Source organism: Melopsittacus undulatus, chromosome 5, assembly GCF_012275295.1.
Source record: "Melopsittacus undulatus isolate bMelUnd1 chromosome 5, bMelUnd1.mat.Z, whole genome shotgun sequence".
Taxonomy (NCBI): Eukaryota; Metazoa; Chordata; class Aves; order Psittaciformes; family Psittaculidae; genus Melopsittacus; species Melopsittacus undulatus.
In genome coordinates, this window is record NC_047531.1 from 41,895,326 (window position 1) to 41,919,407 (window position 24,082).

Consider the following 24,082-nt stretch of genomic DNA (forward strand, 5'->3'; position numbering starts at 1 on the left):
TGGAAAAAGAGTACAGAGAACCTTGGGAACAGAGATTCCAAGCTAACTGAAAATTTCTGGACAATCCTGGAACCTGGTTTTGCCAAAGAGATCCCAACTGCCTGCTTCAGTAGCACCATGTTGGGACTCAGATATGGAAAGCTTAGACTGCATTAGCACTGTTAAACAGTGCAGGGAAGTATTTCCAGGCACAGAATTGTAGCTGTCTGTATTATTAGGACAGTCCCTGGTACATTGCAGCCTGGATCGACCAGTACTGTCTCACACAGGTCTCAGATGTGCTTTGAGAATTCATGCAATCTGAGTACCACCCACAACAGGCAGTTTACATGGTGACCATACTTTTCAGGAGGCCATGCTGGTTAAACAGCACGGTTGTCCACCCTTGTGTGCACATCGTCATCGGTGCTAGAAAATGTCCCTCATGTTTTAATTTGTGGGTTTTAACCCAACCCTCAGACTCAAAACCAGAACCAGAGACTGTGTCTTAGACCTTTCACACTCAGACATGAACAATGAGGAGCTGGAACCAGTTCCTGAGGCCCCTGCCTTGCAGGTGGCACCATTGCTGATGGGTGTTGCAGGGAGCTGGTAGAGAGATCTGTTGACCAGTATGTACTTCCATTTCCCTCCGTGTATTCAGGGAAGGAAAAGGCAAAGTCATTGGCTCAGTAGTGGTTGCTGGCTGGTGTTAGTGTTGCTGCAGTGCGTCCTTAGGCACAGGCAAGGTTTTGCTCCCATTCTCAAGCCAAACAGCTTAAGGAGATCCACATCCCCATAGTCTGATCCGGAGCTGAATGACAGCACTTCCTGCTGGGTGCTGGGGTGAGCTCTTGCTGCTGCCTGCACAGCAACAATCCATCTCCAGCTGAAACAAAGGGACACAAGTGACAAGTGATCAGGACCTGGCCTGGGTCACTGATTTGCAAAGTTCTTGCTGTTTTTTTACCATGAAAAATCTATTTGGTCAGATGTCTCCATGGCAGCCCTGCAGGAGGGGATGTTCTAAACCGGTGGGTGGCAGCCAAAGTGGCTGCTATTGGCTAAGGGGGACTTGGCAGAGTACACCCATCCCTCCTGCTCCCTGCTATAATCTCAGGAGAAGGGAAGAGACAGGGAGAGGCTGGCTCCTCCCCCATACCATCTCTACTTTAGGCTGTGCTAGAAAGCAATTGCCCCCCTAAAAACAGCCTTAGTGATTTCAGAGGAAGAGGGCCACTGGAGCAAGAGCCCCCAGGATGAGGATAGGCGTCCTGCTGAGCCTTCTGTTCCATGTTGCAGCTGCTTTTCATGAACTGTGAGTGATGCTGAACTTACGTTTTGGTCTCTTTCATGAAGGCGTCAGTCTAGGTGGATGGACCACATTCCGTGCCATCAACTTTCATGCTTCCTACTCTATCACCGAGCACCCCAAAGGGTAGCTAATTCTTTAACCTAACTTCCAATGCATTAGGATTAGCTACTGTGAGTTAAATGCAAGCCACCTTTTTGGGGGTGTTCCATGTAAGACCTTAGACCCAGGGATATTTGCTTCTCCAGCTGCCATGCCAGAACAAATCCCTGGTGCTCAGACTGCAAGGTTATGAGGCCACTTCTTTTGAAGACTGCAAGGAGTAGTTTTGGGGAGTTCAGGAGATAACTGTAATATATAAGGCTGTAGTTAAGATAATCAAGCAGTAACTCTTTCCCAGGTTATGAGTGAAGCCATCACTTTGCTGGGTTCACTGTTCTTTTCAATATTGACTGAAGCTATGGCACATTGCTGAGTTCTGCAGTAGTGGGACACTGCAGAGAAGCTCTTCATGTCTCTGAGCCCTCAACCTGGTGCTGCCTTTGATGCCTTCTTTCCCTGCCCCAGACGTTACCTGGTGGTGATCCCTGCAGATCTCCGCTACTCATCCAGCCAAGTTGCCTGCCTCCATATCACCTGTTACGAAAAAAAGCTTCAAGTGAATCTGGTCCTGGAGCGCTCTGCAGGACATGAGCTCTTAATGCAAGAAACCATCCACAAGAAGAAGGCATTTACGTGCACTAAGTTCTGGGTGAGCAAATGACATTTTACCTTCTGGAACTGTAAATCCCTCACGTTACTCCCTAACAAGGGATGACATGGACAGGGTCTACTTTGCCTTGGAGTGACTCGGCTAGGACAGGGGGTGGATGGTGCCTAGGGATGCAAAGCCAAACAGTATCTGCTGGTCAGCAGTGAATTTCCCTTCTGAATCAACTGTTAAATTGCAGTTACATGTGTTAAAATGGATCGCACTTCTCGATATATAAAGAGAACTCATCTGTTCCTTCTCTTCCATCCCAGATTAGATGAAGGAGCTTTAGCTCATCTCTAAAGGACCTGTGCAGCTCCACAGCTAAAGCCTGAGGAATGGTGCTTTGCATGACATCCTGCAGTTTCTGTAGGACCTGGAGTTAGGCAGCAGCTCAGCTCTTAGGAGCTCCTGTAGAGCAGCTGGATGGAAATTGATGTGCTTGTTATTTTCAAGCAGCAGCTTAGAGCTTATTCATTATTGGTGAGAATTCAGCAAAGATTTAGGATAAGGCAGATATGCCTAAACAGCATCTCTTCTATTATACAGTACATTCTGTGCTGAGGCTGCTGGGGTCTTTGCCTGCTGGAGACAGGAACACCTTCTGGTTATCTTTTCTAACCTGGCATTCTTACTTGCTAGTACGTGCTAGTTCTGAAGGCCCAGCATATGAGGCTCTGCTACAGCTTTATTGCTCTCCTTTGATTCTCTGCTACCATCTCTCCCACCTTTCTGGCATCTGCCCATCCTCCTGACTGGGTTTGAAGACTCAGAGGTGTAAGGCACCTGCTTGTTACCAGAGGCAAAATTCCTTAACCAGGGGTCAGGGTCCATGGCATGCTGGGCTTCCTGCTGTCTTGTAGGTCTAAGTGAGATCTAGATGTGCTTTGGATCCAGATACTGGAGGGGATGTCCTGGACAGGTGGAGAGGAACTGGTTAGTTTATTCCACTTTACTCTGAGTTTCTGCTCAGGGCTCCCAGATTACCTGGGAGCTGTGTGCTCTCCTCTCTCTGTATAGGTTACACCTCCAGCTGATGGCACAGAGGAGGTTGCCACTGTCAAACTGCTCATCACGGGCAAAGGGGTCAGTATTGAGGAGAAGGAAAAGGTTCTGATCTCCAAGACCAGAAGTGGCACCTTCATCCAAACAGACAAGCCCATCTATCAACCAGGGCAGACAGGTGAGAGCTGCAAAAGGGAGCAGCTGTGAACCCTAGGCTTTTTACTGGTAACACTATAGGGAAACCCTGTGATTGCCTGAAACTCATGGAAAGCCCTAGCAGAAGGCTTTGAGACAATCGAAAACATCTCTCGACAGTCTCTCATTGAGTGATGTTTTCAGTGGCTATAATGTCCAGCTTGTGGTGACTGTGAAGTTGCAGGAGGCAGTAGGTAATTTCCCTGGTATCTTACATGAGGGTATATCCATGTCAGATGTTACCACAGACGTGTATAGCATGGAGACAGGACCTGGGGAAACAGAGCAGGGGTCTGCACTGGAGGACTGAGATCTGATAGTTCTATTCCTTGATTTCTTTGCCTTCAGTGAGACTCCGCATAGTGACTCTGGATGAGGAATTCATGGTGCTCAATGATTCGGTAAGCCAGCCCTGGGCTGCTGTGGGAAAGGCTGCCTTGCTCCACGTGTGGATCCTACTTCCTTTCTACCCTGCTCATCTGCCAGATTTTCAGCTCTTCCACATTTGTCCCTGATCTAGGCTTGATGAGTGTCCAGAGGAGAATAGTAACTCAAGTAAAAGCTGGTAACTCAGAAAGATGACAGAGATATGCGTCTCTTTCTCCTCTTACGCACAAGCATAAGACATGGCAATTCCTGCTGTGATGGGGTCATCGGGAGGGAATAATTTTCAAGTCAAGTTTTGCTGGACATGTGGTGAGGAGGTGGCTCCTATGAACTGGAACATGGAAAATTAGATTAGAAATTAGGAAACACATTTTCATTGTGACAATGATCAGGTTTTGAAAAAGGTGCCCAGAGAAAGCATTTTTATCCATGGAGATGTTCAAAGCTCAGCTGGAGGAGGCTATGAGCAATCTGCTCTAAGGAGACATGCTTCAGCAGGCTGTTGGACTAGCTGACCTCCAAAGGTTCATTCCAAAGTAAGTGATCCTATACCTCTGTAACCCCTGCAGACTGCAGCTGAGCCAGAGTAGGTCTGTTTGGGCAGTGAGTTTTTCCCATGGAGAGCTCTTCCAGGAAGTCATTAGCAAGTGCTGTGTGACCTCCAGATTGGCTTTTCCCTTTCTTCAGACCTTACTGTAATGGATTCACCTGATATTTCTCCTTTCTGATGATGTTTATTTTATGTTATATTGTTGTCAGTGCTCTCAATTTCCAAATCACTAGTTGCACATGTGTCAGAGAGGGATTTGCACCCAAAGTATCTTGTGTGTGTTGCTGGCATGTGTTTCTGTTTTCTAATGGTTTGTGTCTTTCTCCCCTCCAGATTTCCCTGTTTCTCCAGGTGAGTGATGCCGAAATCTGGTGTTATAGTAATGTTGATGGCAGGCGTTTTACTGAGCTGTTCGTGTTCAGTTCCCGGTAGATTTTTCAGGCCTCTGAGTAGAATAGTAGAACTTCAAGATTTCTTAAACTGACGCTCTCCTTACTCTTTATTCTTATGCACCTACTTGAATCATAGAATCATAGAATAGTTAGGGTTGGAAAGGACCTTAAGATCATCCAGTTCCAACCCCCCTGCCATGGGCAGGGACACCTCACACTAAACCATATCACCCAAGGCTTCATCCAACCTGGTCTTGAACACTGCCAGGGATGGAGCATTCACTACCTCCCTGGGCAACCCATTCCAGTGCCTCACCACCCTAACAGTAAAGAATTTCTTCCTTATATCCAGTCTAAACCTCTGCTGTTTAAGTTTCAACCCGTTACCCCTTGTCCTATCACTACAGTCCCTAATGAATAGTCCCTCCCCAGCATCCCTGTAGGCCCCCTTCAGATACTGGAAGGCTGCTATGAGGTCTCCACGCAGCCTTCTCTTCTCCAGGCTGAAGAGCTCCAACTTTCTCAGCCTGTCTTCATATGGGAGGTGCTCCAGTCCCCTGATCATCCTCGTGGCCCTCCTCTGGACTTGTTCTAACAGTTCCATGTCCTTTTTATGTTGAGGACACCAGAACTGCACACAATACTCCAAGTGAGGTCTCACGAGAGCAGAGTAGAGGGGCAGGATCACCTCCTTCGACCTGCTGGTCATGCTCCCTTTGATGCAGCCCAGGATACGGTTGGCTTTCTGGGCTGTGAGTGCACACTGAAGCTGGCTCATGTTCATTTTCTCATCGACCAACACCCCCAAGTCCTTCTCCGCAGGACTACCATGAATTTCCTTTTTGCCCAACCTGTAGCTGTGCCTGGGATTGCTCTGACCCAGGTGTAGGACCTTGCACTCGGCATGGTTAAACTTCATGAGGTTGGCATCAGCCCACCTCACAAGTGTGTCAAGGTCCCTCTGAATGGCATTCCTTCCCTCCAGCGTATCAACAGAGCCACACAGCTTGGTGTCATCGGCAAACTTGCTGAGGGCACACTCAATCCCACTGTCCATGTCACTGACAAAGATGTTGAACAAGACCAGTCCCAACACTGATCCCTGAGGGACACCACTCGTTACTGGTCTCCAGCTGGACATTGAACCATTGACCACAACTCTTTGAGTGTGACCATCCAGCCAGTTCTTTATCCACCGAGTGGTCCACCTATCAAACTGATGTCTCTCCAATTTAGAGACAAGGATGTCATGTGGGACAGTGTCGAATGCTTTGCACAAGTCCAGGTAGATGATGTCAACTGCTCCACCCCTGTCCATCACTTTTGTAGCTCCATCACAGAAGGCCACCAAATTGGTCAGGCAGGATTTCCCCTTAGTGAAGCCATGCTGGCTGTCACCAAGCACCTTGTTGTTTTTCATGTGCCCTAGCATGCCTTCCAAGAGAATCTGCTCCCAGATTTTGCCAGGCACAGAGGTGAGACTGACTGGTCTGTAATTCCTCGGGTCATCCATTTTCCCCTTCTTGAAAATGGGGGTTATATTTCCCTTTTTCCAGTCATCAGGAACTTCACCTGACTGCCATGATTTTTCAAATATGATGGCCAGTGGCTTTGCAACTTCATTCGCCAGCTCCTTCAGGACCCGCGGATGGATTTCATCAGGTCCTATGGACTTGTGTACGTTCAGGTTCTTAAGATGGTCTCGAACCAGATCCTCTCGTACAGTGGGCCCAAGGTCTAGGTTTTTGAAGTTATGCTGCCACTTACTTCAGTAGAAATCTAAGTTCTTGCATGAGTTTAGACAGATCAACTTAGACCTTTATGGAAAAAGTTGGAGCTGTGAGGAATCTTTCCTTGGGATCAGGATTTAGATAAGTGTAGGGAAACTCAGGTGCTGGAAGCATTATATTGTCTTCAAAATGTTTGACTATCCTATACCAAACCTTATTTCTTACCTATAGAACCTGAGAGTGTGCAGTGCTGAAATCCTGTAGCTCAATTTCTGTGGGGTGTGGATCAGTGAGATGTTGGAGCAATTGTTTCTTCTTTTCTTGTGGTTGTAGGACCCTAAGGACAACCAGATAGAGCAATGGCTGGATGTGGTACCCCAAGACGGCATTGCAGATCTGTCCTTCCAGCTAAGTGATGAGCCTGTGCTGGGGACGTATGTCATCAATGTCACCAGCACAAAAGCTTATGGCAGCTTCTCCGTCCAGGAATATGGTATGGACGTGTCTGAGCTGCAGAGAGGACCTTGTACTCTTGATCCAGGAAGCTGGGTGCTTATTCCATGATAACCATCCTGAGAGCAAATGAGAAAAGTAATGGTATCTGTCATGGAAAAGAGTCTGAGCAGAGGCTCAGGAGAGGGATCACTCTGGGACCTTGGGTCAGTGATTGGGGGTAGTGTTGTGTATGGCCACAGGCCTTTGACACAGCTGATTCCAGATATCTGTGTCAGATAAATTGAGGTCACACAAAAGTACACACAGATCTGTTAAAGAAACAAAGGATATCTTCCTTTTCCCTTCTTGTGACCTTCCCGCATTTTCTGGCTCTTATTCCACCATGAACTTGCCTTCATGTTGATTCTGTGCAAAGGCTGTGCCTGGCCAGTGTTTCCTACAGTTCTGTTTTTTCTTTCCAGTGCTACCAAAATTTGAAGTGATCTTTGAGGCACCAAATCAGGTTTACACACTAGATAAAACCTTCCCACTCCGGGTATGTGGCAGGTGAGGACTCTGCTTGGAGGGATGTCCTTGTGTTTTTTTCTGGCCTGATGGGTGCAAAATGGTTAAGTCACCATGGGGAGCTCTGGGTAAATTTACTACACTTCAGTTGCAGGAGGGCAGAATTTTCCATGGCAGCTCTTTGCAATCTGGTGCACACAAAAAATTCCTATAACCTCTGGTACTCTGACATCCCTTTTCTAAAGGCACTCCACAAGTCTATGCCAAAACCATGGTGGAGCAACCTACCCTTTGACAAGCAGCCATCTGTGGGGCAGAATGTGTCAGATGTTTGGTGTTCATCTCCCTGCAGAAGAAAAGGGAAATGAAGGAAGCTTTTCCAGATTATGCTTTAACAGAAACTAGAGAGAGGCAAAAAGGAATTGCCTCAGGTACAGTCCAAGGACAGCACTAGGTGCTTCATATAAAGGTGCTTTCTTAATGAAAGATGTTTTATTAATCACCTGTGTTTCTGCTCATAAGGTGATGCATGCCTTCAGCATATCTTGGGGTGATGCTGGTGTGAAATGCAGAGCTCTGTGTTGAGTTAGCAACTAAAACACTCTGGTTCCCCAGAATAGATTAGTTTAGCACCAGCTGTATCGCATAGCCAGTGATCTCCCATCATTGCAGTGCTCCAGCCTGATCCTGCTTACTGGGGCAGGGCTCCTGAGCCTGCTGTGTGGCTGCCACTTTTGTGCTATGTTGTGAATACATCTGTGAAAAAATAAGTGGTCTCTGGGCCCCTGTGTCTCTGAGTAAGTGCTCTGCAAAGCAAGCCTTGTGTTCTCTCACTGCATGTGACTGCCTCTTCTTTCCTCTTCTCCCCCAAACAGATATGCTTATGGGAAAGCTGTGCATGGCATGGTTCATGTGAACCTTTGTCAGAAGATAGCCCCATTCCTGCCCAGTGCTTCGAAACCAGATCTGTGTCAGGCATTCAGCAACCAGGTGAGATGTGTAGCAGGAGCTGAGCAGCATTCAGACACACATCTGTGCTCAGGGTAAGGCAAGGTTGCTGGAGGCTTCAGCCAAAATAATAGTGATGCTACCCCGTGCTTTTTCCTCTCTCTGTACTTCCAGACAGATGAGACTGGTTGCTTCTTTACACACGTGAACCTGTCCTCCTTCAGTCGAGACTTCAGGTACTATCAGGACAGCATAGTTGCAGAGGCCTTACTGATAGAGGATGGCACAGGTAACTGGAAACTTCTCTGGTGGCTGGGAAGAGGCGTGTGGAGATGCACTAATCTTACCAAGAGCACTGGGGACTTTCAGGCTAGCAAGGGCTTTGAGCTTTCTGAGCCTGCTGGGTCCTGCTGTCTGACCTTCCAAATACAGAGCCAGCAGTTCCTAATGGCATAACACAGTCACTCTGAGTGCATCTGGTCTCAGGGGGTGAAGCCTGGGGACCTAAGGGCTAGAAGCAGGAGGAAGACTAAATACCTAGATCTCTGGTATGGAATGTGTGTGTAGTTGAACATGTGCATCTATTATCAATGGGTCACTCTGCAGGGAAGTTGCTGAGGGGTGCTTGGCTTCCTTGTTCCTTCCCTTACAGTTTCTGTCTCACTGCTGTCATTCAGAGACACACGTCAATGCTTCCCACAAGTTGCTCATCTCCAAGATTGGCGGGATGGCCTTGTTTGATGATGTGAATTCTTACTACCACACTGGAGAGATATACAGGGGCAAGGTAACTCTTAGTTACAGTCTTTGGGAGGTGAGAACATGAGCAATGCCTTCACAGGGACTGTTACCTAGTGTCTTTTCTAACCTCACCTCCACCTGGGGGGTTGGGAGGACATGAATGGTGTGCAGAGACAAAACTCTTGAATTGCCAGAAGTGAGAATAGCACCAAAGACTATAATTTGCCAAATAAGCCTTGGAGAGCAGCAACTATGGGGATCCAAATTTGGGGTGAAACCCCAAGCATCTAGAATTTCAGCAGCTGCGAGGCCTTCTGCTGTGAAGGGATAGAGAGCATGGGGATGAATGAACATGGTATTGCAAATGATAATAGGAGATGACCACTTGCGGTGTTGATAATATTGCCAGTGACTGAAAGGGTGACTTTGCTGTGGTTTGAGTAGCAAGACATTCTGTCCACTGATTAGACTTTTCTGCACTTCTCTTGCTCACCATGGTTCTCAGATTAAAGTCATCAACTACCAAGGCAAGGCACTGAAGAATAAAAATGTCCTCCTCACAGTAAGCTATGGAGACCAGCAATTTAAGCAGAAGTACATCACTGGGGATTGTGGGACAGCTTCATTTAGTCTGAATACAACTGTTTGGAACAGCACCTCAGCTGCACTGGAGGTAAGTGAGAAAGGGTCTGTTGGCAGGGGTACGAATGTATCTCAGAGCTATTTATTGCCCCACAGACATCTCCCTTGTTTCTTCTTGAAGGTTTCAGTAGTTCAAATCTGAAGCACCTCAGTGCGTTCTGGATTTTGTCTCCCCCTGAGAGCTGATTCTGTTGATCCCACTTGCTTTCCTGATGAGCTCTCAACACAGAGACCTGTGCTGTGGTGTTGCTCGAACTTGATGTGAGCCTCTTACCAAGTTGCAGCGAGGGTGATTTGCAGCTGACTCACTTAACTAGAGAGTTTAACTGTTCGGTTTTTGGTATTTTTTCTCCCCAGGCAAGTGTCCTGCATCAAGATTTGGATCAAGAACTTGGGACAGTTGATTTGAGTTACCAGCGAGCCTCTTACTTCATACGTCCATTCTACAGTACCAGCAGGAGTTTCCTCTCTATTGTCCGTGTGCCAAAAACAGTGCCCTGTGGTAAAATGCAGGCTATCCACGTGGACTTCAGAATTTACCAGGAGGACCTGGAACATGGGCCCAAGCGTGTCATCTTCTCCTACTTTGTGAGTTTCTGGGGAACTGCTAGTGGGTGACGGTTCAAGGTACAAGATCAGCCTCTTCTACAGATTCAAGTCTGGTATCTGATAGATCTGGCTCAGCCCAGGACAGGCAGCTCATCCAGCCATCATGGGGCTGGACCCTGGTTTCAATCCAGGGCTGCAGTAACAGCAAGAAAGTACCCTTCTTTCAGGCTCTGCACAGGTGCCGGGCAGGTCTTGATCCCCTGAGCAATCCCTGCTACCTGAGAGCGAGTAAAGCTCATATCCCTTCATCTGCCCGTTTAATCTCCAGTTTCAGGGCTACCTTGATCTGTATAGTAATCGCAATGACTATGTGACTGGCATTTTCTTCCCTTTCTCTATCTTGCCTAGGTGACAGGGAGAAGAAGGATAGTCCATGCAGGTCAGAAGACTGTTTGGGTTGGACTGCCAAGAAGTAAGTGCACTCCCCTGCTTTATGTCTATAAGCACCATTGTGCTTCATGTCTACAAGCCCATCTTATCTGGATATGTGGCATAAGCCTCTTGGCAGTTTAGAGTTGGCTCACTGTTTTGCTATTGCATCAGAGTAGCATGCCTTTCTGGCTTTCAGGTCTCCTTTATCCTTCTGCTTGGTACCAAGTGAACAATACTCAGCATTTCCCAGCCCATAGGCTCATCCTTCTTTGCCTTAATTCTCAAAATCTCCTCTTACTGCCCTTACAAACGGCATGGAACTGTAGCCTTACCCTCTATCAAACCTCTCCTGCTTTAATTTGCAGTTGTCTGCAAGTAATCTGAGTCATTAGGAAGCCACATTTTGACTCACTGTTGTCTGCTTCTCTAGTTCTTTTTTTATAGACCTAAATTATAGGTGCTTGGGGGTGTAAGTCACCACTTTATTGGTGATGGGAGACTTTGAAAGATATCTGAACTCTCACTCTTTGTGGAGCTAAGCTTGAACTCCAAAACTGTTGTTTAATTTCCTTGAGGCAATGAACAGAACCAGGAAGAGTCTTCTGCTGGTCTTGAATTACAGGTCCAGAGATGTGCTGAATATTTCAGTGGTCTCCAGAAATCTCCTTGGCTTTGAAAGCCTTGAAGAAAGGAATTAAACAGATACATGCAAAATAACAAAACCTGATCAGAGTCCATTTTTACTTATAAATCTACTTTCTCTTCTTCCCTCTCCTCCCTCTAGTGCTGAAAGGCTTTTTCTCCATCCCTCTTACCTTCAGCTGGATCTTTGCACCAGCTCCAAGACTTGTTGTTTATGTTATCTTCCCTAATGGAAAGATCATCGCTGATTCTGCCATGTTCAGTGTCTCCATGTGTTTCAGAAATAAGGTAGGATTTGTGTCCATGGCTAAATGTGTGAGAGTGAATGTGTCTGCTGCGAAGAAAGAAGACTGAGGGATACATAGTGTGTGTAGCTGTGTGTGGCTGATACTACACATGATGCTGTCATATGAATTGCAGTGCATGAGTGGTGAAGTGTACTGTAAACGTTTGGAGCAAGTATGTGCTGTGCACAAGTATGTGAAGAGCACTTGGTAAACTGAGACTAACCTCATAAAGAACCCAAAAGTAAGAAGTAAATTTATTTAGATCTGTGCTTCAAAAGGAGCAGAAAGACAGCTGTGTAAGGTGTGTGATCATGACTGGCTGGTTTTCTGGGTGGAGAGAATGCTGTGTGAGAATGTGAGAGTGCTGGCGCAGGAATATCCCCAGTACATTGATGGGTCCCCCTCTGCCATCCATCCTGTTAGAACCTCATCATGATGACATTTTAAATACCTTCTGGGGATCCTTGGGAGATGCCTTGGGTTTCCATCCAAAGAAAGTCCTTGGAAACTCACACCATGTTGGTGCCTTCCCTGCTCAGGAATTGATAGCATGGCCAGCAGCAGAAATGTTACTTGGGTTTTGCCTGCATTCTTCCCATCCAGGTGGAGCTGGCCTTCTCAACACTGGAGACTCTTCCTGATTCAGAGGTTGGTCTCCACCTGCAGGCATCTCCTGGGTCCACATGTGCCGTCTGGGCTGTGGATCGGAGTGTCCTTGGGCTGAACACAGGAAAAGAGCTCAGCCGCTCTTTGGTGAGTGAGCCTGCTCCTAATTCTTCCCTTCCCTTGTACTGATATGAAGGAGGAAAAGAGGGAGGAAAGGAGACTGACAGGTCTTTGCATCTGGGCAGAGCTTATCTCCCACTCTAAGGCAGCGCTTCCCTGCCCATTCTGGGCAGTGCTTTGAGTATTTGGGGTCATCAGCTCTCTCAGTGTGGCACGGATAAGGGTTAGTGGGCAAGTGTTAAGAAAAGTTGAATATCACTTGGTGCACCAGTGGTAAATCAGCGTCTGTTGTTCTGCCTCATGTTCAGTTCAGTGGGTTGTCTTGGCTCTGTCAGAAGAGTGACAGTGAGCCTGAGCTTTCTGGCATGTGTTCATGCACAGTAGCCAGGAGCAATTCAAGCAGGCCTTGGAAGTATGACACAAAGGGAATGCCAGATTTTATCTGTGCTGATTTTTTTTCCCCTTTTCCTTACTTTCTCAGATCTATAGGCTGTTCCCATCTGATTATAACTCCAGGTATCCTCGCCAAGTGTCTGAAGATGATCAGTCATGCAGGTTCCCAAATTCTGATGAGCATGATGTGTTTACAGCATTCAGGGTAAAAATGGTTGATTTGATGGGTTGGGATAATTCATGAACTGAGGGAAATGTGGCCCTCTGACTTTATGGATATTCTAGGGGTGCTGTTATAGACAGCACAGGGAACAGGTCCAGTTTAAGCCCTTGTAACTCACTTGTTATTTGAATAAGCAACTTGAAATGCTGACCTAGAAGAAATTGTGTAGTTACTGCACTTTTGTTGTGTGATTCAGGATGCCAAGGTTTTGGTTACTTTAACTGGATTTCACATAGTTTGTCTGATCTCCATAGCATGAGCAATAGCACTCTGTAGGCTAAGAAGGCATAGTAGCTAAATAACCATGTTTGAACACGAATAACTTTGGCTGACTCAGGCCAGATGAACTATCTCTGAAGACCTCATTTGCCCATTGCTGAGGATTTCAATAATTCCCTCTTAAAATTAAGCAAGAGAATGTTTTGCCAAGCCAGAAGACAGCCAAGACTCCCATGCACGAAGGCAAAAAAAGGCACAGGGTGGAGGGCAGAGAGGAAAGTACATGCATCAGTTCTTTTTTCCTACAGGAAATGGGGTTGAAGATTATATCCAACACCAATATCAGGAAACCCAGAGTGTGTCCAACCACTCCATCAACAACTATGCTGCAGGAAAAAAGAATGTTTACTTCCAGGCTTCCAGGTTGGTGTTTGGTCAGACCCATAAAGCACATAACAGTAAGCATTTGCCAACGGTTCCTTCTTACAGGGGATGCTTAGTCTTTTAGGTGAAAGCAGTCCTGGGTTTGAGCTAAGAGTCAGAACTTGCTGGAATTGCAAATGGAGGAGAAAGAGCATTCCCTGCCCCTGAACCTGTTGTGCTACTGTGAAGCTGCCTGGGGCTCACAGCTTCTGGCTCTGAGATGTTAGTGGGCTGAGTGGATCATGGGTCTTATTGCTGACGTGAAGGAATGGTTGCATTTCGCATAGTGCCTACAAGTACAAGTAAGGCCCAAGTACATCTGTCATGTGAGATGGAGCAAGAGATTTTAAAATCTGGGATAGAACCTTCTGTTCCAGTACTGTGCTTCTTGAGCTGCTTGCATTAACTGCAGCCTGAGCTGCTCTGCTCTAAACCAGTGCCTGAAGACCCTGTGGTGACTGGGTCTTTGTTATTTCCAGCAGAGCACCTGACAACATCTACCTATCAGCCCAATATGTTTTCACCTGTTTCTTCAGCTGAAGAGAAAGTAGACAAGCATCTCCTCAAAACCTGGATGTGGGATTTGTATTCTCTGGGGTGAGTAAACTGAGCTGTGAGGGTGTTGTCTGAGTAGCTTAGTGTGACTGGGAATGGCAGCAGTTTAGATCAAAAGCTGCTGAGGAAGATTCCTCAAGTCATGTCATGGGGTTCATATCTATCAGGCCATTTCTTATAGGGGTCTACATCATTTATGTTTTCTTTTATGAGATGATCATACAGAAGTATTGCCCATCCATGGGAGGTAGCTGACATAGAAAGATAGGAAAGCAGTTGTGGTGCAGCAAACCAGCTTTATTTACTGCCTACATGCTACTTGTTGTATGTCTGTGGGCTGTATTTCCCAAACTGTGCTCACAGAATGTATCCTGGGATGCAGGGGAAGCTGATTTCCAAGGAAGCCCTTCGCAGGACAGTGAGAGCACAAGGTCTGCTGAGGGAGCTTTTGGAGACTTTTTCATCTCCAACTTTAGGAAATCCTTGTCTGGTGTCTGGAGACTGGAGTCTGCTCAGGCCAGATGCCCGCACATCTGCCCTCTACCATCTCCACTGTCCTTCCAGCTACATCCATCTCTTCTCTCCCTAGCAGCAGATATCTGCTGTGTGGTTTGTCCACTAGCCTAATCTGAGTCATCAAAGGTCATACTGTATGTGCTGCCTTCTTGAATGTGCCTGGCAAAAGAGAAAGTCTCGAGTTACTGGAGTCAAATAATGTAATTTGCTTTAGCTAGGGCTGTTTAGATGTCTGCTGTGATAGCAGCCACAGAGTGGTCTGTGGCTCTCAGAAGCTGTGGTGTGGGCACAAGGCTTCATGTTGCCCTGTCTTCATGTTGGACTTTAAGCTGTCAGTCTTTCACAGGGAGGTGAATGGCTGGGTCTGTCTCTTCTGCTGAGTTCTATTGATGTTGAGCCAGTCCTGATGCTTTTCTTGCGTATGGTTCTCCATCCCTAGGCCAAAAAGAATAAAACTGCTAACATCTGTAAACCATTTTAGATGTGCAAAGGGCAAGTGCTGTCCGAGAAAAGCATTGAGTGTGATTGATGCAGCCACATAACCTATTGTCAAAAATGTTCTGTTGATATAAACATCTGAGACAGTGCTTCCATTCTTCTCTGAGGACCCACAAGGGTTACAAGTTCAGCAGAGATTGTGGGTTAGACTGAGGTTAGGGGATGGGGTGCACTGGCAGAAGGGTGCAGACCAGGCCACTTGGTGCTGTGTACAGCAAGATTCAGTTAAATGCTTCTGTTGCATTTCAGTCCCAATGGGAACAAGACTGTCACTGTCACTGTGCCTGACGCCATTGCAGAATGGAAAGCAGGGGTGTTCTGCACAGGACCTAACGGCTTTGGACTTGCTCCAACCACCAGTCTGCTTGTTTTCAAGCCTTTCCTTGTGGATCTCGCACTGCCATCTTCGGTGATCCAGGGCGAGACCTTCATCTTGAAGGCCACAGTCTTCAACTACCTGCAGCAATGCATGAAGGTAGGTAAGCCCTGATAACCTCTGCAAGAAAAGCAGGGTATGGATGGGTAGGAAATGGCTGAAATCTATGGCCTGTGATGTTTATCTCGGTACCATTGCCATCCCTTCTGCCCCTTCAGATTCAAGTGACCCTGAAGGAGTTTGCACACCTCCAGGTAGAATCATGCAAAGGCTGTGTCTACAGCAGCTGCTTATGTGCTGGTGAACCTAAGACCTTTCAGTGGAGTGTCACAGCTGAGCAATTAGGTGAGAACAACAGCAAGGTGGGGTGATGGAACAGGGAAGAGATGGAACCAGAGTAGGGATGTTTTGTAAGAGCTGAGATTGAGTGAGGAGTTATTTTTCCCGTTAATCAGAGTACTCATTTGCAATCATGCTAAAGTCATCATTACTCACAAGTCTGTGCTAGGAGGTACAGAACCATACAGGGCTCTGTTTAGTTTTTCATTGTAAACAGGTGATTTCTGTTATGTTAATGAGAAGTGCTTTCTCAAAAGATGTTTTATGCCCCTAATTGTTATTTTCAGGGCTCATGAACATCACTCTCAGCACAGAGGCTGTGGCCACCCAAGAACTCTGTGGTGAAGAGATACCATTTGTCCCAAACCAAGGACAGAAAGACACGATCACCAAACTCCTTCTAGTCCGGGTCAGACAAGCTGTTCTGTTACCTAGAGCTAAAAGTGGGCTTTGTGCAATTCCCAGATTTTGTGTGGGTTAATTCTGGGAGTCAACCCTTGCTATTCAAGGTGTGTAATTAGAATCTCAGGGCCTGAGCTGGGACCAAAGATGAGAGCTGATGAATGTGGGAAGTGAAAATGTGTCCTCCATACCATGGAAAACTTCAAATATGTGCACTCTTTTATGTCCTCACTCCTGAGTTCTCTGCTGATTCTTACAATGTCAGTTTCACAGACATTCAGAGGTTGTAATGTTCTGAAAACACATGCTGTTTTCTTACCTGAAAAGACAACTATTGACGATAATTTACATTTTTATATGATAGTGATGTTATTCCATTTGACTCTCCAGCCTGAAACAGGATTCTGTCCATATCTCTTTCTAATCCACTTGTAATCCTGTTTCTCTCCTGTATTCTCATTCTAATGCAACATCTATGTGCTCCAACAGCCAGAGGGAGTGTTGGTAGAAAAGGCTCACAGCTCCATCCTGTGTCCTGAAAAAGGTAGAGAGATTTTTCTCTTTCACCCTGCTCATCCTCTGCTTCCTGCCTAACCATTTCATGGGTCTTTCTACTTGTTGGAATATTTTCTCTTGTCATCATGACCAAGCTACAAAAGCATGCACTAATTGCCATCTAGAGCTTCCCCTGGATAAGGATGTGGGGAGCTCCCATCTTTCAGCATCAACATCCCTGACAGTAATGTGACAGGCTTGAAGCCTTTTTCTCCTGTAGTAATAAAATGAGACTACTGAAGATGGCAAGGCTGGAGGAGATGACTCAGGATTGCTGTTTCTGTCTTGAATTTTATGGTGTATGATGGGGTCATCAGCAGATTTCGAGAGCAGAAGGCACATGGAGAAGACATGCGTGCAACTGAAATCTGAAGTGAGGTGGAGTAACTTCGATACAGAAAAGTGGCTTTGACCACAGGGGGGTTCCAAAAGAAAATCCTCTCAGCCTCTGTAGCAGGAAGGCTGTTAGGACAGTGCAGGCATCACAAGGTGGATGAAGCTGGGGTGGAATGGGACAGGGTTTTTGAGGTGATCTGCAACCCCTGTGAGGGGAAATGGGGTGTTAGCACAGGACAGTCTTCAACAGTTTCTGGGGATTTTGAAGGCTGTTTTCATCAGAATGCATTTCTTTTTGTCTTCCCCACACACCTTACTCCATCGGTGTCAGGGAATCCAGCGCAGGAGTCTGTGTCCCTGATGTTGCCTCTAGATGTGATTGAAGGTTCAGTCAGAGCCACCATCTTGGTTACCGGTAAGGAATTCAGCTAAAATCCCAAATCTCTGAGTTTAGCTGTAGGGAAGCCCAAGCCCAGAAAACCCCTGTAGCCTTTCTAAGGTTTCCAAGGCTTCAGTGCCTTATTCTCTTCATGTGTGCAGCTTTGTTTCCTAATTCCTGATAACTTGAAATGTTCAGCAGGGGAGGGAGTGTTCTGTTTATGGGATGGCAATGTGTACAGTCCATATGGAGGGCACAGTGTAACTGACAAACTGGGTGGACAGAGGTGCCCCCACATTGCTGTGCTGGGGCCATTGTGCTGGGTGCACTGCTGGGAATGGCCCTCAGGTATGAGGAGGTGAATCCTCAAGCCTCCTGCCCAGGAGGTGATCAGGGTGCCTATGCTCTGTTCCAGGTGACCTCATGGCAATGGCACTGCAGAACATGGACCACCTGGTGCAGTTGCCCCATGGCTGTGGGGAGCAGAACATGGTGCTGTTTGCCCCCATTGTCTATGTGCTGCAGTACCTGGAGAAGACGAAGCAGCTGACCCTTGAGATCAAGGAGAGGGCAACAGGATTCCTGCGCAATGGCAAGTACAACAGACCCACCTTGCTCCTCTGCCTTCCCCAGTGTCCAATCTACCAGTAGTCCTGGGTGCCTACTCCCCTTCCACTCAGAGCACTCAACCACCCCATTTCCTTCATAGTGATTTTATTGCAAATACCATTATGAGCACTCATGTTCTATCCTGCTTCCCAGGGTACCAGATACAGCTGCAGTATCAGCACCCTGATGGTTCCTACAGTGAATTTGGTACCAAGGATGAGTACGGTAATACTTGGTAAGCCCAGGTCTCTTTTCCTGCTGTCTATCTGCTGTCTGACAGCATGGAGATGGGCAGTTGTCTGCTTCCAGTGTTGAATCCATTCCATCCTGTTGAACCCAAAGTGTTCCATACATTCTGTGGGCTAGGAGCTCTCCAGGGGTATGCAACTCTCCTGAGGACAAACTGTCCTTGGAGCAGCAAATCAGGAATAGCACAACAATAGGTGAGGAGAGACCCACCAGATTAAAGTTCACACTTTTTTTCTTTTTCCTCAACTTCTGCTTAGGTTCTTTCCTTCCACCCATTCTTCCCTCTCTTTCATTCACTCCATCTCTTTCCGCTTCTCTCTTCCCTTATGCCATTTCTTGTGTTCTCTCCCCCACCAGGCTAACTGCATTTGTGGTTAAATGCTTTGTCCAAGCCAAGCCATACATTTTCCTGGACAACAGGATGATCCAAGCTGCTCTTACCTGGCTGGAGTTTCACCAGCTTCCCAATGGTTGCTTCAGAAATGTGGGCCAGCTTTTCCACACAGCCATGAAGGTAGGAGCCAGAGCAGCTCGAAGGACACCTCAAAACAGTTCTTGCCAAGTGTACTGATAATTATTTAGCTCACTTTCCTGTGTTGTTCTGCTTTCTTGTGTGGGAGCAAGCCAGGGATAGGTGGGACCTTTGCTGAAAAGCTTCAGGTCTTTGGGTATTAACTTTTCCAGCTTTTTGGATGTTTATGCTTTTTGCAGGGGGGTGTGGATGGGGAAGTCCCCTTGGCTGCCTACATCACTGCTGCGTACTTGGAGGCAGGAGAGACACTGGAGGTAAATAGTGGGATTCTTTGCCATGCTTTTGCCTTAAGGTTTGAATTCTGAAGATCTTAGTGGTGTTGCTGGTGCAGGCCTTCTTGGAGAGGCTTGTGGACAAAGTAATAACAGAAAAGTAAGACTTACTGAAATAATGGAAGCTTAGCTTATAGTGCTTCTGCTGGGTTTTAGCAAGAGGCAACAACCAAAAAGCAGCAGTTGGACCCTGGGGCATTCTGGGATGGCAACCACTGCAAGTTCATGTTTGGAACAGCATAGCTAAATGTTGGAATACAATACTGCTGAGACAAGTGGATTTGCTGCTCCTTGCCAAGAGCAGTACTGGTGTTCAAGGGGAAACTGAAAATCCCAGTGACGCTGTAAGGCCCTGTGGAGGTGAACTGAACACAGTAATCTTGGTCAGTGTGTTGTGTCTAAGCATTTGCAATGGTGAGCTTTTGCTTTTGTGTTTGGAATTGGAAAGTAAGATGTGGTGGTGTTATTCCAGCAGAAGTGGCATTCATTTCATTGAGAGAGCACTGCTAAAGCCCATAACCAGCTCAGGGAGGAGGTCTGTCAAACGTGTCGCACCAGGGACTGGAGAATGGTCCTTACTGGTGCTGCACTGATACAAAGAGAAGAGGACAGGCTCAAGCACAGGGATACCTGGGTGAATGTTTGGGGTACTTTCTGAGCCTGCATATGCTAATGTATTCTTCTGCTTGTGTCTCAGTGTCTGCCTGCCTCACATATGTTTGATGTGACCAACACCCATGTATCTCTTTCCTGTAGAGTACAGTGGTGCGCAAGGCTCTTGGCTGCATTGCTCCTTCCCTACCCAGAGCTGCCAGCACTTACACTCAGGCCCTGCTGGCCTACACCTTTGCCCTAGCTAAGGACTCTCAACGCACACAAGAGCTACTTGATACGCTTGATCAAAAGGCAATCAGAGCAGGTATGGGAACCTCAGTGCCAGGTGAACATCAGAGAAAGGATGAGTGACCTTCCTGAGACCTTGGTTCCATGCAACCTGGAAGGGCCATAGCCTTGCCCTCTAGCTGCTTCATCAAAGAGGCAGCTGGTCTCTGAACTCAAGTAGTGCTGGCACTACTGTGGTGTGGGGGCTGATTTTCTTCAAATCCCTAGCATGTTTCTGGTACCTGAAGTGGAGGTTGGGCTCTGAGGGAAATGCACTTCTTATGCAGGACTGCAAAGAGCCAGAGAGGGAAGCGAGGTGGCAAGCTGTCCAAGCTCTTGTTAGTCCTGGACCCCTAGGACTAGCAAGTGGGTAGCTAGATAGTATCAAGTAGCTAGTGGTCTGGCAAACAGGGCAATGGAGAGCTCAGATGTATGGGAGGTAATGCATATGCAGATTATTGGCATATTAGTTTTTGCATATCACCTTGGTATGTAATATGGAGTATTGGTTATTGCAAAATGCATGGGATTGCAAATTGACCCAGTGACATAATGACCCAGCCAAGAGGGATTTACTTGATTGTCTTTGCCTCAGACAAAGGCACTGTGCCTCAGAGGCCTCAGGATTTCTTTGCTGACATCCCTCAATGTCATCTGTCCCTTTCCTTTCCCAGGCGGGCAGATCCACTGGAGTCAGACCTTGTCCAAGCCCAGACCCAGCACCAGCCCTTGGTCACAGCCACTGTCCGTGGATGTGGAGTTGACAGCCTATGTCCTGCTGGCCCTGCTCTCCAAGCCAAATGTCACAGAGTCAGATCTCACCACAGCCTCTGGCATAGTGGCCTGGCTCACCAGGCAGCAGAATGCCTATGGAGGGTTTGCCTCAACACAGGTAATTTGTGGCTTAGGAAGGGGATATTGCTTGAGAAAGAATCTCTATACAGTGTATGCACAACATTTGCAAGGGCTTTGAGGAGAGGAGCTCTTGTATATGGAGGTCCTCAGGACAGTGAGATCAAGTCTCTTTGGGTCTCAGAGCTGCAAATGTAATTGTTCCTTCATTTTCAGGACACAATAGTCGCCCTGCAGGCCTTGGCTAAGTATGCAGCGCTGACATACAGCACGAAAGGGGTTGCAGAAGTGAGGGTGAGGTCCCAGAGAGGCTTTGGGAGGAGGTTCCAGGTCTCCTACCAGAACCGGCTGTTGGTGCAGGAGGCAGCACTGACAGAAGTCCCGGGCAAGTTCTCAGTGCAGGCCCAAGGCAGCTGTTGTGTCTTTACCCAGGTAGGTTCCCACAGACCCTGCTGGGACAAACCTCTGCTCATCACCTTATTAAAACCAAAACTCTCCGCTGCAGCTCTATGCAAGGAAACGTGCATTAACTGTGCTTTAATCCCAGTCTGTTGCCAGTGCAGCAAACCTGTCTGCACGAGGACTGTGAGGACAGTGATGCTTCCATGGCTTTCAAGTATTGGAGGGTGGAAATGCTCTGTAGTGGTCCTGCTAATGTGTGCCTGACTTGCAGTCTCAAGGGGAAGTGTGAGGTGAAGGGAGCCCCCAGCTGGTTGGGTCATGGAAGGTTTCCAGTCTGAGTGGCCTTTATTTTGGGTACAGGGATGAGTGTGTTCACTGTGAATGGTTTATCCAGTCACTGCCTGGGGCCCGTATCTTGAGGATTAAAGTAGTCAGTAAAGAAAAAAGTATGATAGATTATGTTGAACTAATTTTCCGTGTCTTATTCTTTTTGTGTCTCCCTGCAGATGGTGCTGAGGTACAACACGCCGTCCCCACAGGTCTCCACATCCTTTGCTTTGCGAGTGAAAACTGAACCAGACAATTGCACTGAGGATGATATACACTCTGTTACTGTCTATGTCAATGTCAGGTGACTTCTAAAGACATTGCTTCAATTGGGGAGAAAAGTCATGCGTGGCTGGAGAACTGAGGGGTGCTTCTTGACTGCAGTGGGGGCACCAGGCAGTTTCAGCAAGAGTTCCAGATGCAACATGGGAAAGGAAAGATACTAGTGTCTCTGGGGATGGGGAACTGTTTCTGAGGGCTTTGGTTCTTGCTAGGGAGAAGAGTGCAATTTGTCACCTCAAATCAGGAATGCTCAGAGCAGTGCAGAAATCATCTGCCTGCTGTGAGAGGGCGAAGTGACTGCCTTGGCCCTGGTCCTGGCTGGGCTCCTGGCTCAAGGTCCTGCACACAGGGTATTGTGATGAAGGGAAGGGGAAGCTGGGAGTGACTCTTTTTGATCTTCTCCCCCAGGTACACTGGGAAGAGATCCATTTCCAACATGGTGATTGTGGAGGTGTCCCTACTGTCTGGATTCATCCTGGCTCCTGGATCTGGGATGTCTGTAAGAAGCCTGGAATCAGGATGGTGATGGGGTGTCAATGGGACCACATGCCCAGGGAGAGGGGGAGATAGCGGGCGAGATTTCATAGGAAGGTGTTGCCTGTCTTTCTCTTGAGCAATCTTGCCATCCCTTGCCCTCTGCCTCACAACAAACATGAACATAGTGTCAGCTCTCTGTGCTTTGAGGATAGTGGTCCTTCTGGCCCAATTTATTCAGCATATCCTTGACAGCTAAGTAGCCTAGATTCCCTTCCCTTGGTTTTGTGGGAGCTGATTGGCCCTGCAGGGAGATCAGCCTGAAGGGGCAAGAGCCCAAACTAAATTTGGAAGTGGGTGAATGTGAATGTGCCCGCTCAAGCTTAGCTGAACCTTGTTGGGATGTCTCACACTTGCTTTTCAAAAGACTCAACTGAATTGCTTCCTCTGCTCTCCTGTCCTAGCTGCAGCACTGGCACTCTGTGAAAAGAACTGAGCAAACACAGGGAGGCGTTGCCATCTACTTGGACAAGGTATGTGTCTGCTACTACAGAAGCTGTGGGAGTGGGGGGCAGTTGTAGAGTTGTGTGGGGAATCCAGGACTCGACTAGCAAGAGTCATTTTGACTCTGCAGAGTAGGATCAAACTGATGCCTATCGGTAGGATCAAATTTGGGTAAAGAATAAAAAGAACAGCTCAGAAGTGAACTTTCATTTGCTCTTCTTCTCCAGCTGAGCCACAAGTCTGAGACCTATGTCCTGCATCTGGAGCAGGAGATTGGAGTGATCAACTTGAAGCCAGGCTATGTCAGGGTCTATGACTACTACCATCCAGGTCAGTGTGGAATGATGGGCTTCCAGGACTGTCTGGGTGTTTGCACTTGACTGTGTAAGGATAACTCAGGTCTTGTTACAGAGGATCAGGCCCTGGCTGAATATAATATCTCCTGCATCTGAGGTAGGTGTGAGTCCCTTCCTCAGCCCCCACACAGAGCTAGCAGCCTTGTGATGTTTCTTCTGCAATCCAGCCACCCTTCTCTGTCCTGCAGGGGCCCTGTGTATCCCTGATTCAGCCTGTTCCCTTCATCTAGGACTATAACGAGGGCCTCCAGGGACTTTAGTTTCTGCCTTTGCTTTTCTAGACTTTGTAATGTATTTTTTGCTGCCTGGGGGCAGGACATGAAGTGGTTAACATGTGTCCATGCTGTGAAGGATCAGTAGTGTGCATTTTCTGGGACTCTCATAGATGGTTTGCACCATTCCAGAACAACTTTCAAGCAGAATTCATGGTATCAGTTTTAGGTTACTCTGTCTGGGTATTCAGAGTCCCTCTTTCTGGGGACGTAAAACAAGGACACTAGATCAAACCAGAGAAACCCTTTCCCTTAGAGCCCTTAGAGACCGCCTGGGCTCCCTAGCTATTAGCATCCCAGAGTTAATAATTTGGGTCATATTATTTGCTCTCTGGGTCACTTCCTCTTCTGCTTTCATTTCTCCAAGGGCTTGTTCTGCTCCCTTACTGTTCACTTTCAGCCCACAGGGATCCCACTAGTGCAAGATGTGAGATGGGAAATCACATTTTGGCGGGCTTGGGATATTGGTGCTGGGACAGATCTCAAACTGGATTTCAGGACTAACTTCAGCCAAGCCATGCTGCTCATCCTGACAGCCATCTTCTGGTGAATTATTTGGGTTTTCTGATTAATTCTGATTGCTTTAATTGAGGGATTTTCTTGCTTGTAAAGATATAAAATAAAATA

General features: G+C 47.2%; 1 protein-coding gene across 1 annotated transcript; it reads left to right on the plus strand.

The window, feature by feature from the left end:
* Positions 1 to 1,238: 1,238 nt before the first annotated feature.
* LOC101879493 (alpha-2-macroglobulin-like protein 1) lies at positions 1,239 to 24,082 on the plus strand. Its single transcript, XM_034063312.1, is given in 34 exon segments — positions 1,239 to 1,297; positions 1,859 to 2,042; positions 3,063 to 3,225; positions 3,591 to 3,643; positions 4,513 to 4,530; positions 6,635 to 6,794; positions 7,219 to 7,303; positions 8,137 to 8,251; positions 8,384 to 8,498; positions 8,887 to 8,996; positions 9,456 to 9,623; positions 9,950 to 10,180; positions 10,550 to 10,613; positions 11,358 to 11,503; positions 12,106 to 12,255; positions 12,710 to 12,826; positions 13,372 to 13,479; positions 13,482 to 13,521; positions 13,966 to 14,083; positions 15,305 to 15,530; positions 15,650 to 15,776; positions 16,058 to 16,179; positions 16,662 to 16,716; positions 17,395 to 17,478; positions 17,858 to 18,034; positions 19,012 to 19,086; positions 20,661 to 20,878; positions 21,055 to 21,270; positions 21,747 to 21,871; positions 22,258 to 22,348; positions 22,788 to 22,856; positions 23,055 to 23,157; positions 23,239 to 23,280; positions 23,856 to 24,082. Coding segments are annotated over 33 exon segments (3,933 nt in total). The 3' UTR covers position 23,280; positions 23,856 to 24,082.